Source organism: Peromyscus eremicus, chromosome 2, assembly GCF_949786415.1.
Source record: "Peromyscus eremicus chromosome 2, PerEre_H2_v1, whole genome shotgun sequence".
In the NCBI taxonomy this organism is placed as follows: Eukaryota; Metazoa; Chordata; class Mammalia; order Rodentia; family Cricetidae; genus Peromyscus; species Peromyscus eremicus.
The window spans coordinates 129,225,506-129,238,276 of record NC_081417.1 but is presented as its reverse complement, the minus strand read 5'-3'; the positions used below and the strand labels follow the sequence as shown (position 1 = coordinate 129,238,276).

The 12,771-nt window shown below is 41.1% G+C and overlaps 1 protein-coding gene across 6 annotated transcripts in view; it reads right to left on the bottom strand.

Moving 5' to 3' along the window:
- The window catches only part of Gpbp1l1 (GC-rich promoter binding protein 1 like 1), a 58,046-nt gene that overhangs the window by 6,435 nt on the left and 38,840 nt on the right, over nucleotides 1-12,771 (bottom strand). For all 6 annotated transcript variants that reach the window (XM_059254772.1, XM_059254770.1, XM_059254773.1 and 3 more), the window contains 2 exons: nucleotides 10,399-10,471; nucleotides 7,737-7,930 (listed from right to left, as the gene is read on the bottom strand). In XM_059254772.1, the coding sequence (XP_059110755.1) occupies nucleotides 7,737-7,930; nucleotides 10,399-10,471 (267 nt within the window). The remainder of the gene's footprint in view (nucleotides 1-7,736; nucleotides 7,931-10,398; nucleotides 10,472-12,771) is intronic.

Sequence of the window (12,771 nt, the reverse complement as noted above, 5' to 3'; positions counted from 1 at the left end):
CAAAATAAGAAAGTGAGAAATGTTAATGTGGGAATATAAATTACCAGAGCTTACCTGTCAACATGAATGAAACCTTTCTGAGCTTAGGCAGATGGGGAACAGATAGGCCATGAGCATTGTGTGGGTAGGTTTAACAGCTTTCTTTATGGTGCTAGTTCTCAAAGCATTTAACTGCACAAAAAGGAGAATTTCCACTCATTTACAACCCGACCTCTGTAATTTTGTGTGTATGTTAACTTCCACACAGCACCTCAGAAAAAATGTAGTTTTCTAGAGATTTTGATAGTGACAGGCAAGTTCCATGCTACGATGTATATTGCAAATGGCACACAGTCCTTGTTTAAATCCAGAGGCCCTTTTTTAGCTTGGTTTGGGGGGGTCTGGCCACGGTCCCAACCATAACAACATAGTACAGTTGGAATACTCCATTATTTTAGTCAATCACACCATCTGAAGAGATCAAAGATGATACAGGTCAACAGAAAGGATAAAAGTAATTGCAAAACTATTTATTCTCCAACAATGAAACAGAAGTACGAGATCTACATGAAAAAGGAAGAGCCTGAATGAAAAGAATTCCTTCCCATGATGTATTCTTGGATGCAGGTTGTCCAGATGACAAAATAGTTTTAGGAAGAAAACACACTGGACAGCATATCTACCACATACCAGGGGGTTGCCATAATGTTACTTTTATTTAATGTATATGAATAGTCTATCGGTATGGACAGACTTACATCAGAGGGCATCAGATTGCACTGGATGGCTGTGAGCCACCATGTGTTTCTGGGAATTGAACTCAGGACCTCTGGAAGAGGAGACAGTGCTCTTAACTGCTGAGCCATCTCTCCAGCCCTGGTGCCTAGTTCTTTTTTAAACAATTACTTTTGTTTGTGTCTGCACAATGGTGTTAGATTCACTCCAACTGGAGGGAGTTACAAGTTGTTGTCAACCTCCTCATATGGGTGACAGGAGCAGAACCTGGGTCGTCTGTAAGAGCAGTATGTGCTCTTAACCACGGGGCCTTCTTGCCAACCCCCATATTCTTTAATTTTTAAGACAACTACGTACGATGATTATGTTTACTTTTAGAGAATAATACTGAGGACACTAGAGTTATGCAGTTTGAGTTCTAGGATTAGAAACAAGCCACCATGTCCAGTATCTCCTACTTTTTATTATATGATCACATAGCACAAATATTTTCCCTCAGTCTTATACTACCATCATTTTACTGTCAAACATACAATTGCAAGTTAGTGATCAGCTATATTGTGCACTCATAGTTGTTAACACTTAGTTTCCTCATATTTGCATTTAATCTATTTTATAAAACAGCTGTTTTATAAATAATAAAACTTTTACCCTTATATTAAAACTTTCAAAATAGAGAATGATATATTACTCATTACTAAACTTGATTGCCTTTATTCACTCTCTTTCCATACTGAAGGTCTTTCTTCTCCATTGCTTCCCACATTAATCACTTGCTTTCACTCTGAATATGGCATTTCCTGACTCCATTTTGGGGCTAATAACAAAATGTGTGTGTGTGTGTGTGTGTGTGTGTGTGTGTGTGTGTGTGTGTACGCGCGTGTGTGCACACTCACCATGTGGGCAAATGAGTATGTAAGTGGAGGCTCAAAATCAACACTGTGAGCCACCCTGGATCACTCCTCACCTTAATTCAGTGAAGCAGGTTCTGTCAGTTGAACTCAAGTTTGCTGCTATAGTTAGTCCAGCTTGCTAGCTTGCTCAGGAGACCCTAGAGAGCTCCACTTTTTGAGCATTGGAACTATAGGTAGGCTGTTAAGCCTACTTCAACTTACTTGAGACAGATCGACTGATTGACTGCTGAGACTGTATGCTTTGGATGAAATATTCTCTCGACACATGTAAAGTACATTTAGGTGATGGGGTAGTTTACCTCTGAGGTTTCTTTGATTTTTAACTTTAATAATCTATCTAGAGATAAAGCCTGGTATTGAAAAATCACCCTCTTTCCGCATTTCTGGAGGACTGTTGTCATCCTCATGTCATCATCATCATCCAGTTTCTCAAAGAGGGTTCTGGGATCTACTCCGTCTTTTTTGGTGCAGCTAGAAGGTAGGGATGGAGGAATTTTGTGTTCTTTTTTGAAAAATAGGCTACCAATGTGAGCTCTGGGAGTTTGGGAACCACTAACCCAAAGCTTTTGCCTATGAATTCCTTCTACAATGCTTGCTAGACATGCTGCTTTGTTAGGATGCACTAACCTATTCTATGCTATTGAATGTGCATTATTTGCCATGATTTCCTCTTTAAAAGGATGTACATAACTTTAATCTCAGCACTCAAGAGGCAAAGACAGGCAGATCTCTGAGTTCGAGGTCAGTCTGGTCTACAGAGCAAGTTCCAGAGGGCTACACAGAGAAACCTTGTCTCCAAAAAATAAAAATGAAATAAAAAGATCAATCTAAAAAGGCATACATAAGCCTAGCATGGTGCTGCACACCTTTAAGTCCAGCACTGGGGAGGCAGAGGCATACAGATGTCTGAGTTCGAGGCCAGCCTGGTCTACAAAGGGACTTCCAGGACAGCCAAAGCTACATAGAGAAACCTTGTCTCAAAAGAACCCAAAAATAAATAAATAAGTTAAAAAAAAAACCACACACATGTATAGGTGTATAGACCCGTAGACAGACAGACACAGACACAGACTCTCTTGTCTTGCTGGGGGTCAAATGCCATAAAATAATCTTTTTGATCTTTTCATAAAACCCTTCAAGATGACCAGAGAAACCTAGTGTGAGGCCGCTGACCTGGAGGGAGCTTGAAGATCACCAAATCCCACACTTAGCTGAGGATTGGAATGCCTGCATACCAGTTCTGCCAAAGAGCCATTCAGCCTTGGCACTTCAAAGGACAAGAAACTGGTTCCCTCCTGACAGCTGTGACTCCGGAAGCTGATTCTTCTTGGTTTTCACTGATTAGGTCTAGATCCAGAAAATGTATCTTTGCAGGAAAGCATTCCTCTGCAAACTGGGGACCACCTCTTTAGAGGCACTTCAAGCTGCATGGTCCCAAAGCCTTTGGCTGTTCCTCATGTGGTCAGTTTTTAGGCAACTAAACAAGCCTGGAAGCAGAATGGCGACCTTCATTCATCTTGGCTTCCTCCTGTTCCTGGTGACAGTAGTCATGAGCCATGGCCACTACTATTCTGAAAGGTAAGGACAAACGGACTGGAGCTCTGACGGCTGGAGACAGCTTTCTTCTGGGGCTTGTTCTTCAGAGCATACCAACATGTCTGGGTCTCTCTGGCATTAAAACAGCCCCCCCCCACTCTCTATCAGGTTCTCTTTTGACAAACTTCTCAACTTCCAGTCAAATTGTCTGTCTGTCACCCTTGCCCTTTCTGCCCAGAAGCCACAATCGAGCACTCTTGAACATCAACAAGTGTTCTTAACAGTCCCTAGACTGTCTCATTGTAACATTTACCCTTCTCATTTGAATGTATTGTTTTCCTTATACAGCGGAAGAATAAATGTCCTAAATATCTTACAAAGATAACTGCTGTAGGGTGGATGAGATTGGCTCAGCAGGTGAAGGCACTTACAGACAAGCCTGACAATCTGAGTCTAATCTCCAGGATCCACATGGTGGAAGGAGAGAACTCTTGACAAGGTGTCATTGAACCTTCACAAGTACCATGGAATGCAAGCACTCACACACACAGGCACACAGTAAATAAAATAAAAGCAGCAACAATAAAAAGGGTACTATCAGGCCAGGTGGTGGTGGTGCATGACTTTAATCCCAGCAGTCAGGAGGCAGAGGCAGGCAAATCTCTGTGAGTTCGAGGCCAGCCTGGTCTACAGAGCAAGTTCCAGGACAGTCAGTGCTCTTACAGAGAGAAACCCTGTCTCGAAAAACCAAGGGAGGAAAGAAGGTAACTATCCGTTTAGATTTAAAATAACCTTAAAAGCCCATATGTAGATGACCTGGTTCTCAGGGATAGGAAAGTGTTAAGAATTTTTAGTTGCTTGAGGAACCTAGTGGAAGTAGTTAGATGATTAATGGTATGCTCTTGAATGTGTTATCAGTTTCCTGGATTCTTTTTGTGTCATCTCTTTCTGACCACCACAAGGTAAAAAGACTTTCTCTACAGCTTTGACGTACTCATATGAAACAGACCACCGAAACAGACCACCGTCTCTGAATGGCTTCTCTTTGCAGTACTGGGGATTAAACTGAGAGCCCTGTATGTAAGAGGTGAGGACTAGCACTGAGCAGCATTCCCAGTCCTTCGCAGGCATTTAAAGTTGCACCAATGACTGCTGCCTAAAAATTTCTTTACTTCTTCACTTCATTTAACTTTACTACCATCTACATTCCAGGGTCTTGTCATGCAGCTTAGGCTGGCCTCAAATCCACCATCTGCCTGGCTCAAATGTAGGTATGTGCCATTAAACCTGCTACTTTGTATCTCTCAAGGCCTCAATTCAAGTCACCAAAAGTTTTCTAGTTGCAAACAGGAAAAACTTTTCTTGGAGACAAAGTACACATGTCTGGCCTGAACTCACAACCTGTCCTTTAACTCCCAACAATTATCTGCCTACCTATGCTTCTACAGTGCTGGGATAAAAGGTGTGCAATGTAACATGTGGCCTGATCCAAGTCATTTTCCTCAACTTGCCAGCAGCCAAGTGACAAAGGATTGAGAAGCATTATTGCTATTATAAACATAGCTCTCTGGATTTCTGTGATAAAATATTTTTCTACACATGATTTGTAATTTCTTGATAGTATTTAACTGTGTCAACTAAAGTTCTTTCCCCATTCCTTACTGTCTACCCTCTTGCCTAGATAATCTGATCTACTGTAAAGGAAACAACCATTTTTACTGTAGTAAGGACTCTGTCATGGGACTAGGTAGAGACTTATTGGATAAGTTGTTGGCTGCCCAAGTAGTGTCAACACCAGAGTTTGGATCCCTAGCACCCAAGAAAACATGTATGTAAATGCAGTACAGATGTGGTAGGCCCCCTGTAATTCAAGCACCCAGAAGGAAGACACATAGAATCCTAAGGCAAGCTAGTTAGACTAACTCAATCAGCAGCCTCTAAATTGGTTTGCTTGATGTTAACCTCAAGCCTCCTATATAAATACACATAAATACATGCATGCACACCATACAAAAATACACAGTTTTTAAGGTTTTTTAAGGTTCCCAGTCTTAATATTTACCTTAAAAGGCTACTGAGGGTAATTAACATGGCCCAGTCACCACCCACCCTAGTGTTTGCTGGTCCTAGAACTTCTATAATCATCACTTCTTCGATGTCAAACATTCTCCAAACTCTGGTTATCTACCATACTCCAAAGACCCCTGAAATTTTTTGTTTCTTTAAGTAAAATCTTGATGGATGACCACAGTCTACACTGGTCTTGCTTTTATGAACTATATTTAATAATTAATTTAATTAAAATGTATTTAAGAGTCTTAAAAAATTTCCTGTTTAATTCCCAACCTGTACTACTGCATCCAGCCATTACAGCACAAAGGGCTAACAGATACTTTGTACTGCTCGTAATGAGCAAGCACATCCAATGTGCAGAATGGAAAGTGAACTGCTGCTCACTAGGGTTTGCTCTCAGTGAACAGCACATTTCACTACAATCCGTATGGACTGAAACTCATCCAAGCAATTATGTGTTTTAGTTAAGTGTGCTGGAAACAAGAGTATTTCGAGCCTTAAGGTTACATAAAAAGGAGGAAAACAAATCGATGTGATGAGTGCTGCAACTGAGGAGATCCAGTGCTATGCAATGATGGAGGTGGAAGGCCTATTCAGATGTTAGACACAGAAAATGGCATAGCCTCAATAGGAATCTCTTCCTAGCTAAGAGAAAAAAGGGGCAATAGAATATACTTATGGGCCAAGCATAGTGGTGAACGCCTTTTATCCCAGCACTCAGGAGGCAGAGGCAGGCAGATCTCTGGAGACCAGTCTGATCTATAGAGCGAGATTCAGGACAACCACGGCTACACAGAGAAACCTTGCCTTAAAAAACAAATAATACAAACAAAAGCAGGATGGGGGCCTGGAGAGATGGCACAATAGATAATATGACTAGGTGGTCTTCAAAAGGAGCTCAGTTCCCAGAACCATTAGGTGGCTCACAACTGTCTGTAATTCCAGCTCCAGGTGATATAGTGCCTCTGGCTTCCCAGGGCACCTGCACTTACATGGACATACATATCTGCATATAATTTAAAAAAAAAAATAAAAATAGACTTTTACCACTGATTGCTGACAGGTATGATTCCTTATAGCCTAAGTGCTGGGATTAAAGGTGTGCACCAACATGCTGGACTTGTTTTTATACTTTTAAAGGGATGAAAAATTAGCAGCAGCAGCAGTAGTCGTAATAGACAACAAAAGCTAGAAAAGACTAAGACATCCATGTGTGGCTCTTCAGCAAAAAAGATTTACTGTGTCAGGGTGGGGTGGGGTGGTGGTGGCACAGGCCTTTAATCTCAGCACTTGAGAGGTTGAGGCAGGTGGATTTCTGTGAGTTCAAGGCCAGCCTGGTCTACAGAGTGACTTCTAAGACAGGCTCCAAAGTTACAGAGAAACCCTTATCTTGAAAAACCAAGTTTGGAGCCACTGAACAAATTTAGGAGTGGAATGATACACTCTCTATCCCTACCCCCAAGAGACTCCATGGAGTCTCTTGTTATGTTGCCCAGACCTTGAACTCTTACGATCAACTGATTTTTCTGCACCAGTCTCCTGTGTAGCTGGTGCTACAGGTGTGTGTCAATGTACCCAACTATTTAAGGATTATCATTTTAGCGGGTCTGTGAAATATGGAGATAAAAAAAATAGAAGGGTAAATGACTTAGTGACAAAGTCCCATCATGAGGTGGTGGCGCACACCTTTAATCTGTGCACTTGGGAGGCACAGGCAGGTGGTATGCAGAGTTAGTTCGAGGACTACACAGAGAAACCCTGTCTTGAAAAACAAACAAACAAAAACAAAAAAGGGATAAAGTCCTAAACAAGATCTAAGAGACAGTAACTGATAGAAACTCTGTAACTGCTTGGCTGAAGGGAAACAGGGAAAAAAGTAAAAGAATATGAGGGGCTGAGCAGTGGTAGTGCCTTCCTTTAATCCTAGCACTCACTTGGGAGGCAGAGCCAGCCCGGTCTACAAAGTAAGTTCTAGGACAGCCAGGGCTACAAAAAGAAATCTTGTCTTGAAACACCAAAAAAAAAAAAAAAAAAAAAAGAAAGAAGTCAGAAGGAAGCTGCAGCCAATGTATTAAATGTGATCGATCAGACAGATGTTAATGCTATTAAAGAAAATAACAGGGTCATGGCATTTTATCAGAGGAATAGAAAAGTAACTAAGGGCTGGAGAGATGGCTCAGAGATGAAGAGCACTGGCTGCTATCCCAGAGGTCCTGAGTCCAGTTCTCAGCAACTACATGATGGTTCACAACCATCTGTAATGAGATCTGGTGCCCTCTTCTGGCATGCAGACATACTTGCAGGCAGAACACTGTATACATAATAAATAAATTAAAAAAAAAAAGGAAATAATAAGGAACAAGCTTACAAAATGAAGGTAGTGAGTTAGCACTGGCAGACTCTGGCAATTTGAGTATAGTTCTATACATGTAACAGGCACTGAATAATTTGTCAGAAAATACAATATATATTAATCTGTTTTTCAAAGTTCCTATATACCTTAGAGGGAGGTGGTGCAGGCTTAGGAACCAAGTTCTTATAGACACTTGGGACCATGGTTGACACTTTGTTCCCATTTGCATGGTGGGATCCTGATGAGGTGAACGCAGCAGCGAAGGCAGCAGCAGGATCCTCTTTGGAAACTTTTTTTATGACTAGCATCTTTGAGGGTTGCTTGGCACTAGGTGGATTTTCTGTGAAATATAAGAGTGGAGACACAACAGAATGTCATATTTGATAATTAACACAAAAGAGTTTAAACAATATAGCCTTACCTTCAACATAGGTGATGAAGCTGAGACCAAGGGACAAACATTACCTTGTGTTTATTTAACAAATACTCTGAAAAATGATACTATGGGTGGGGAGGTAGTCCAGCTGGTGAAGAGCTTACCACGCAAGCATGAGTATATGAGCTTTATCTCCAGAATCCAAGTTTAAAAAACAAAACAAAACAGAAATCCAGGTACACATGCTTGTAATCTTAGCATTGGAGAGATAGGTGAATCCCTGGGATTCTCTTGCCTGCCAGCCTAGCATACTAGGCCAATGAGACAGTGTTTCAAAAACAAGGTATATGGCTCGTGAAGAACACCAAGGTTGACCAAGTCTTGCAAATTTTGTATGTGCATGCATGTGCTCATTGTCCCCCAGGAAAAAATAATAAAAATTTTCAAAATTTATTTATTTAAGATGCGTGAGTGTTTTGTCTGCATATCGCATGCATGCCTAGTACCTGTGGAGCCCAGAGGAGAATGCCAGATACCCTGGTGTTACAGATGGTTGTGAGCTGCCACATGGGTGCTGGGAATCAAAGCCTGGACCTCTAGAAGAGCAGCCAGTATTGTTAAACACTCAACCATCTCTCCAGCCCCTTAATTTGTAGACAAGGTCTTACTATGTAGCTTCCGAAAGCCTGGAAACTCACTATGGAGTCTAGGCTGTCTTCTAACTCAGAGACCCAGTTGTCTTTGTTTCCCAAGTGCTGGAATGAAAGGTCTAGCCATTACCTTTTTTTTTTTTTTTTAAAGTAACATTTGTTAACTGTACAGAAAAAGGCAGCATATGAATCACGAAGTTTATAAACCAGTCTTGAATCAGAAAGATTAGCAGTCTAGTCCTTAGAAGGGTTTAGCTTGTAAGATAGATAGGATGATCAGTTAGGTACAACCAAGTAAGAATGTATGCTAGTCATGAAGGCAGAGGTAGGTGGATCTTGTGGTGGAGCACACTTTTAATTTAAAGGCAGAGGCAGGTGAATCTTGTTGAATTCAAGGCCCAGAAGGGCCACACAGTGAATCCCAGTCTCAAAAAAACACCACTAACAAAAATTATGAGAGCCAATGAGATGGCTCAGTACATACTGCTCTAGCAGAAGATCTGAGTTCAGTTCACCGGACCCCTGTCACCTATAATTCTAGTTCCAGGGGAGTCCTCATCTGGACTTCCCAGACCACCTGAATACATTACACACACAGACACACACCTCTCTCCTAAAAATAAACAAATCTTTAAACTCCCAAACAAGCCAAGTGGTGGTGGTGGCGGCGGCGGCGGCGGCGGCGGCGGCGGCGGCGGCGGCGGCGGCGGCAGCGGTGGCGGCGCACGCCTTTAATCCCAGCATTTGGGAGGCAGAGGCAGGCGGATTTCTGTGAGTTTGAGGTCAGCCTGGTCTACAGAGGGAGATCCAGGACAGGCACCAAAACTACACAGAGAAACCCTGTCTCGGAAAAAAACAAAAAACAACAACACACACATACAACACCCCTCCTAAACCAACAAATCAAGCTAAAACTACCAGAAAACCCACCAAACAAAAACCCAAGTCTCAATTAGGATCCAACAAGCTTTCAATGGTTACACAAGCTGGGCGGTGGTGGCAGAGGCAGGCAGACCTTTGTGAGTTCAAGGCCAGCCTGGTCTACAGAGCGAGATCCAGGACAGGCTCCAAAGCTACACAGAGAAACTCTGTCTCGAAAAAAACAAAAAACAAAACAAAACAAACAAACAAAAAAGAGTAGTTGGTCTCTCAACCACTGAACCATCTCTCCAGCCCCTTGTTTGGCCGGGCATTGGTGGCGCATGCCTTTAATCCTAGCACTCGGGAGGCAGAGGCAGATCTCTGTGAGTTCGAGGCCAGCCTCGTCTACAGAGCGAGATCCAGGAAAGGCTCCAAAGCTACACAGAGAAACCCTGTCTCAAAAAACCAAAAAAAACAAAACAAAACAAAAAAAACCAATGGTAACACAATTATTATGCTTGGATGGTTTATGGAGATAGACTATTCTCTTTGTGAATGTTTAGTGAAGAGCTAACAAGTGTTAGCTACTCTAGGCAAAAAGATAAGAAACAATAACTAAATTAAGAACAAAAAAAAAAAAAAAAAAAAAAGGAAGAATATTTATTTCTCTACTCAGAATAACAATTTCAGGGTTGGAGAGATGGCTCAGAGGTTCAGAGCACTGGCTGCTCTTCCAGAGCTCCTGATTTCAATTCCCAGCAACCACATGGTGGCTCACAACCATCTGTAATGAGATCTGGTGCCCTCTTCTGGTGAACGCATGCATGCAGACAGAACACTGTATACACAATAGATAAATCTTAAAATAAATAAATAAAAAAAAAATAAAGCTATGCTTTTAAGATGGCAAAATCTACCTACCCCACACTCCAGAAGGGGTCCCAATAGGTCTGCATGGCTGATTCTGTTTGCCAGCTTCTGGATTCAAAGAAGGCTAGATTAAAAAAAAAAAAGGGGGGGGGGAGATATGAGTGGTTGATAGATACAGAAAGCTCATCAGAGTATCCATCACCAAAGAAGCTACCAAAAAATTATAAATTATCAGTTCCAACTTATTTAACAATATATTAAAAAGGTAAGTTATGCTGAAATCTGAAATCAACACACTATGTTACTTGTAGCTTGAGTTTTATTTCCTTTGTCATAGGATTTCTTATACACATAGAAATACATAAAGCACAAATATGCGGTTTCTCATTTTTCTATAGGGTAGATATGCACGAGGAAGCATAGGAAGCCACAGAACAAGAATGTGGGTTATTTTCCTCAGATTCAAGGAGAGTAATGTAGTCAGTGAAATGCATAGTTGGGGTGATATTTTATTTGTGCACCCCAATAAAGCTTACCTGGTGATCAGAGGAAAAAGCCAGCCATTATATTAAATATAGAGGTCAAGGCAGTGGTAGCACACGCCCTTAACCCTAGCATTCAAGGAGACAGAGATCCATCCTGTGAGTTCAAGGACACACTGGGAACAGAGCCAGGTATGGTAGCACACATCTTTAATCTAGTTAACCACAGAGGTCTAGAGGTCTGTACAGACAGACAGGAAGTGATAGAGCTAGGGAAAAAGAGGAAGTAAGATGGCAGGGCACAGAAAGGTATATAGGCGTGAGTACACAGAAGTAGCTCTCTCTGGAGGCTGACGAGTTGGTAAGGAGAAGTTGTCTGTGGCTTGTCCTATTCCTCTGATCTTTCAGTTTTCACCCCGATATCTGGCTCTGGGTTTTTTATTGATAACTGTTTAGCAATTTGTCTTACACAGTATTCACTGAAGTTGTAAGATGGCATTAAAATAAAAGAGAGCCATATTCCAGGGTTGTACAAGGAATAAAGGCAATTAAAATAGCCCTTGTCCTCACAAGATTATTCATCATTACAAAGATAAAACTAATAACCAAGTAAGTATCATAAAAGGTCCTACTATGATAAAAATTCATACTGGGGAAGGACTACTGAGAGGGGTTGGATAAATCCTTGGCAGAGAAATGACAAGTTCAACTACAGGTGATGACAGTATGATTTCAAGAACTGAAAGCTCAATAAATACATCAAACCAAGTTGGGCATAGACTTAACTAACTGTGTAGAGGATAGAAAGGGTCAAACACAGTAGTGTCCAGAGTAGAAACTGTTCTAACAGATAAAAAAAGATTAAATACAGGGCATGGTGGAACACACCTTTAATCCCTGCATGAGGGAAGCATAGGCAGGCTTCCTCTGTGTGAGTTCAAGGACAGCTTGGTCTCCAGTGAGTTTCAGGCCAGCCAGAATCACACAATGAAACTCTATCTCAAACAAACAGATTTTAAAGTTATTTATGTGGATGTTCGTATGCTTAACTACAGAGCCATGCCACTAGCCCCTAGGAATGTGTTCTTAAACTGTATTCTATCTATAGTTCTCAGATGCTGTCTAATTATGCAGGATCTCCAATCTCATTACATTGATTTAACTTTTAATTATATGTTTATGTGTGTGTCTTTGTACCCGAAGTAAACGGGGGTGGTGGTAAATGGGGGCAGCCATGCAATGTGAACGCTGTGAACCACATGTGGCTCTTCTGTAAGAGCAGTAAGCACTCTTGAACCCTTGAGGCACCTATCTAGCACATTGTTTAGGTTTGTTTGTTTCTTTAGTTGTTGTTTTTGGTTTCTTGAGACAGGGTTTCTCTGTGTAGCTCTAGCTGTCCTTGAACTGAGATCTGCCTATCTTTGCCTCCCAAGTGCTAGGATTAGAGGTTTGGGCTACCACCTTGAGGTTAATACTGTCATTTTTTTTTTTTTTTTTGGTAAATATAGTTTAAGAATGAGATAGACAACTGGGTTACAAAGATGGATCAACAGAAAAAAGAGCCTGTACAAATGTGATGACCCAAGTATAAAATCCCAATACCCCAAAATGGAAAGAACTAAAAAAGTTCCCTTCTGATCTTTACATGCTGGCTGTGGCACTTCACTCAAACACAAAAATAAATAAATGTATAAACAGATAACTACCACTCATTAAAACAAGTACATTACTGACTAAACCAGGAACACTTAGTAAGTTTTACCTCTACCCAAATCCTTCCCTTGTAAAAATAACTACCTAGACTTAAGGAATCATCTCTTTTCTTTTACTTCCCAGGTGTGCATTCATGAACATTTTCTATACATTAAAGTTTACATTCTTGTTCCTATGGTTAAAGAAGTACAATTATGAACTCATGGATCTAACTATACTTAATGTAATG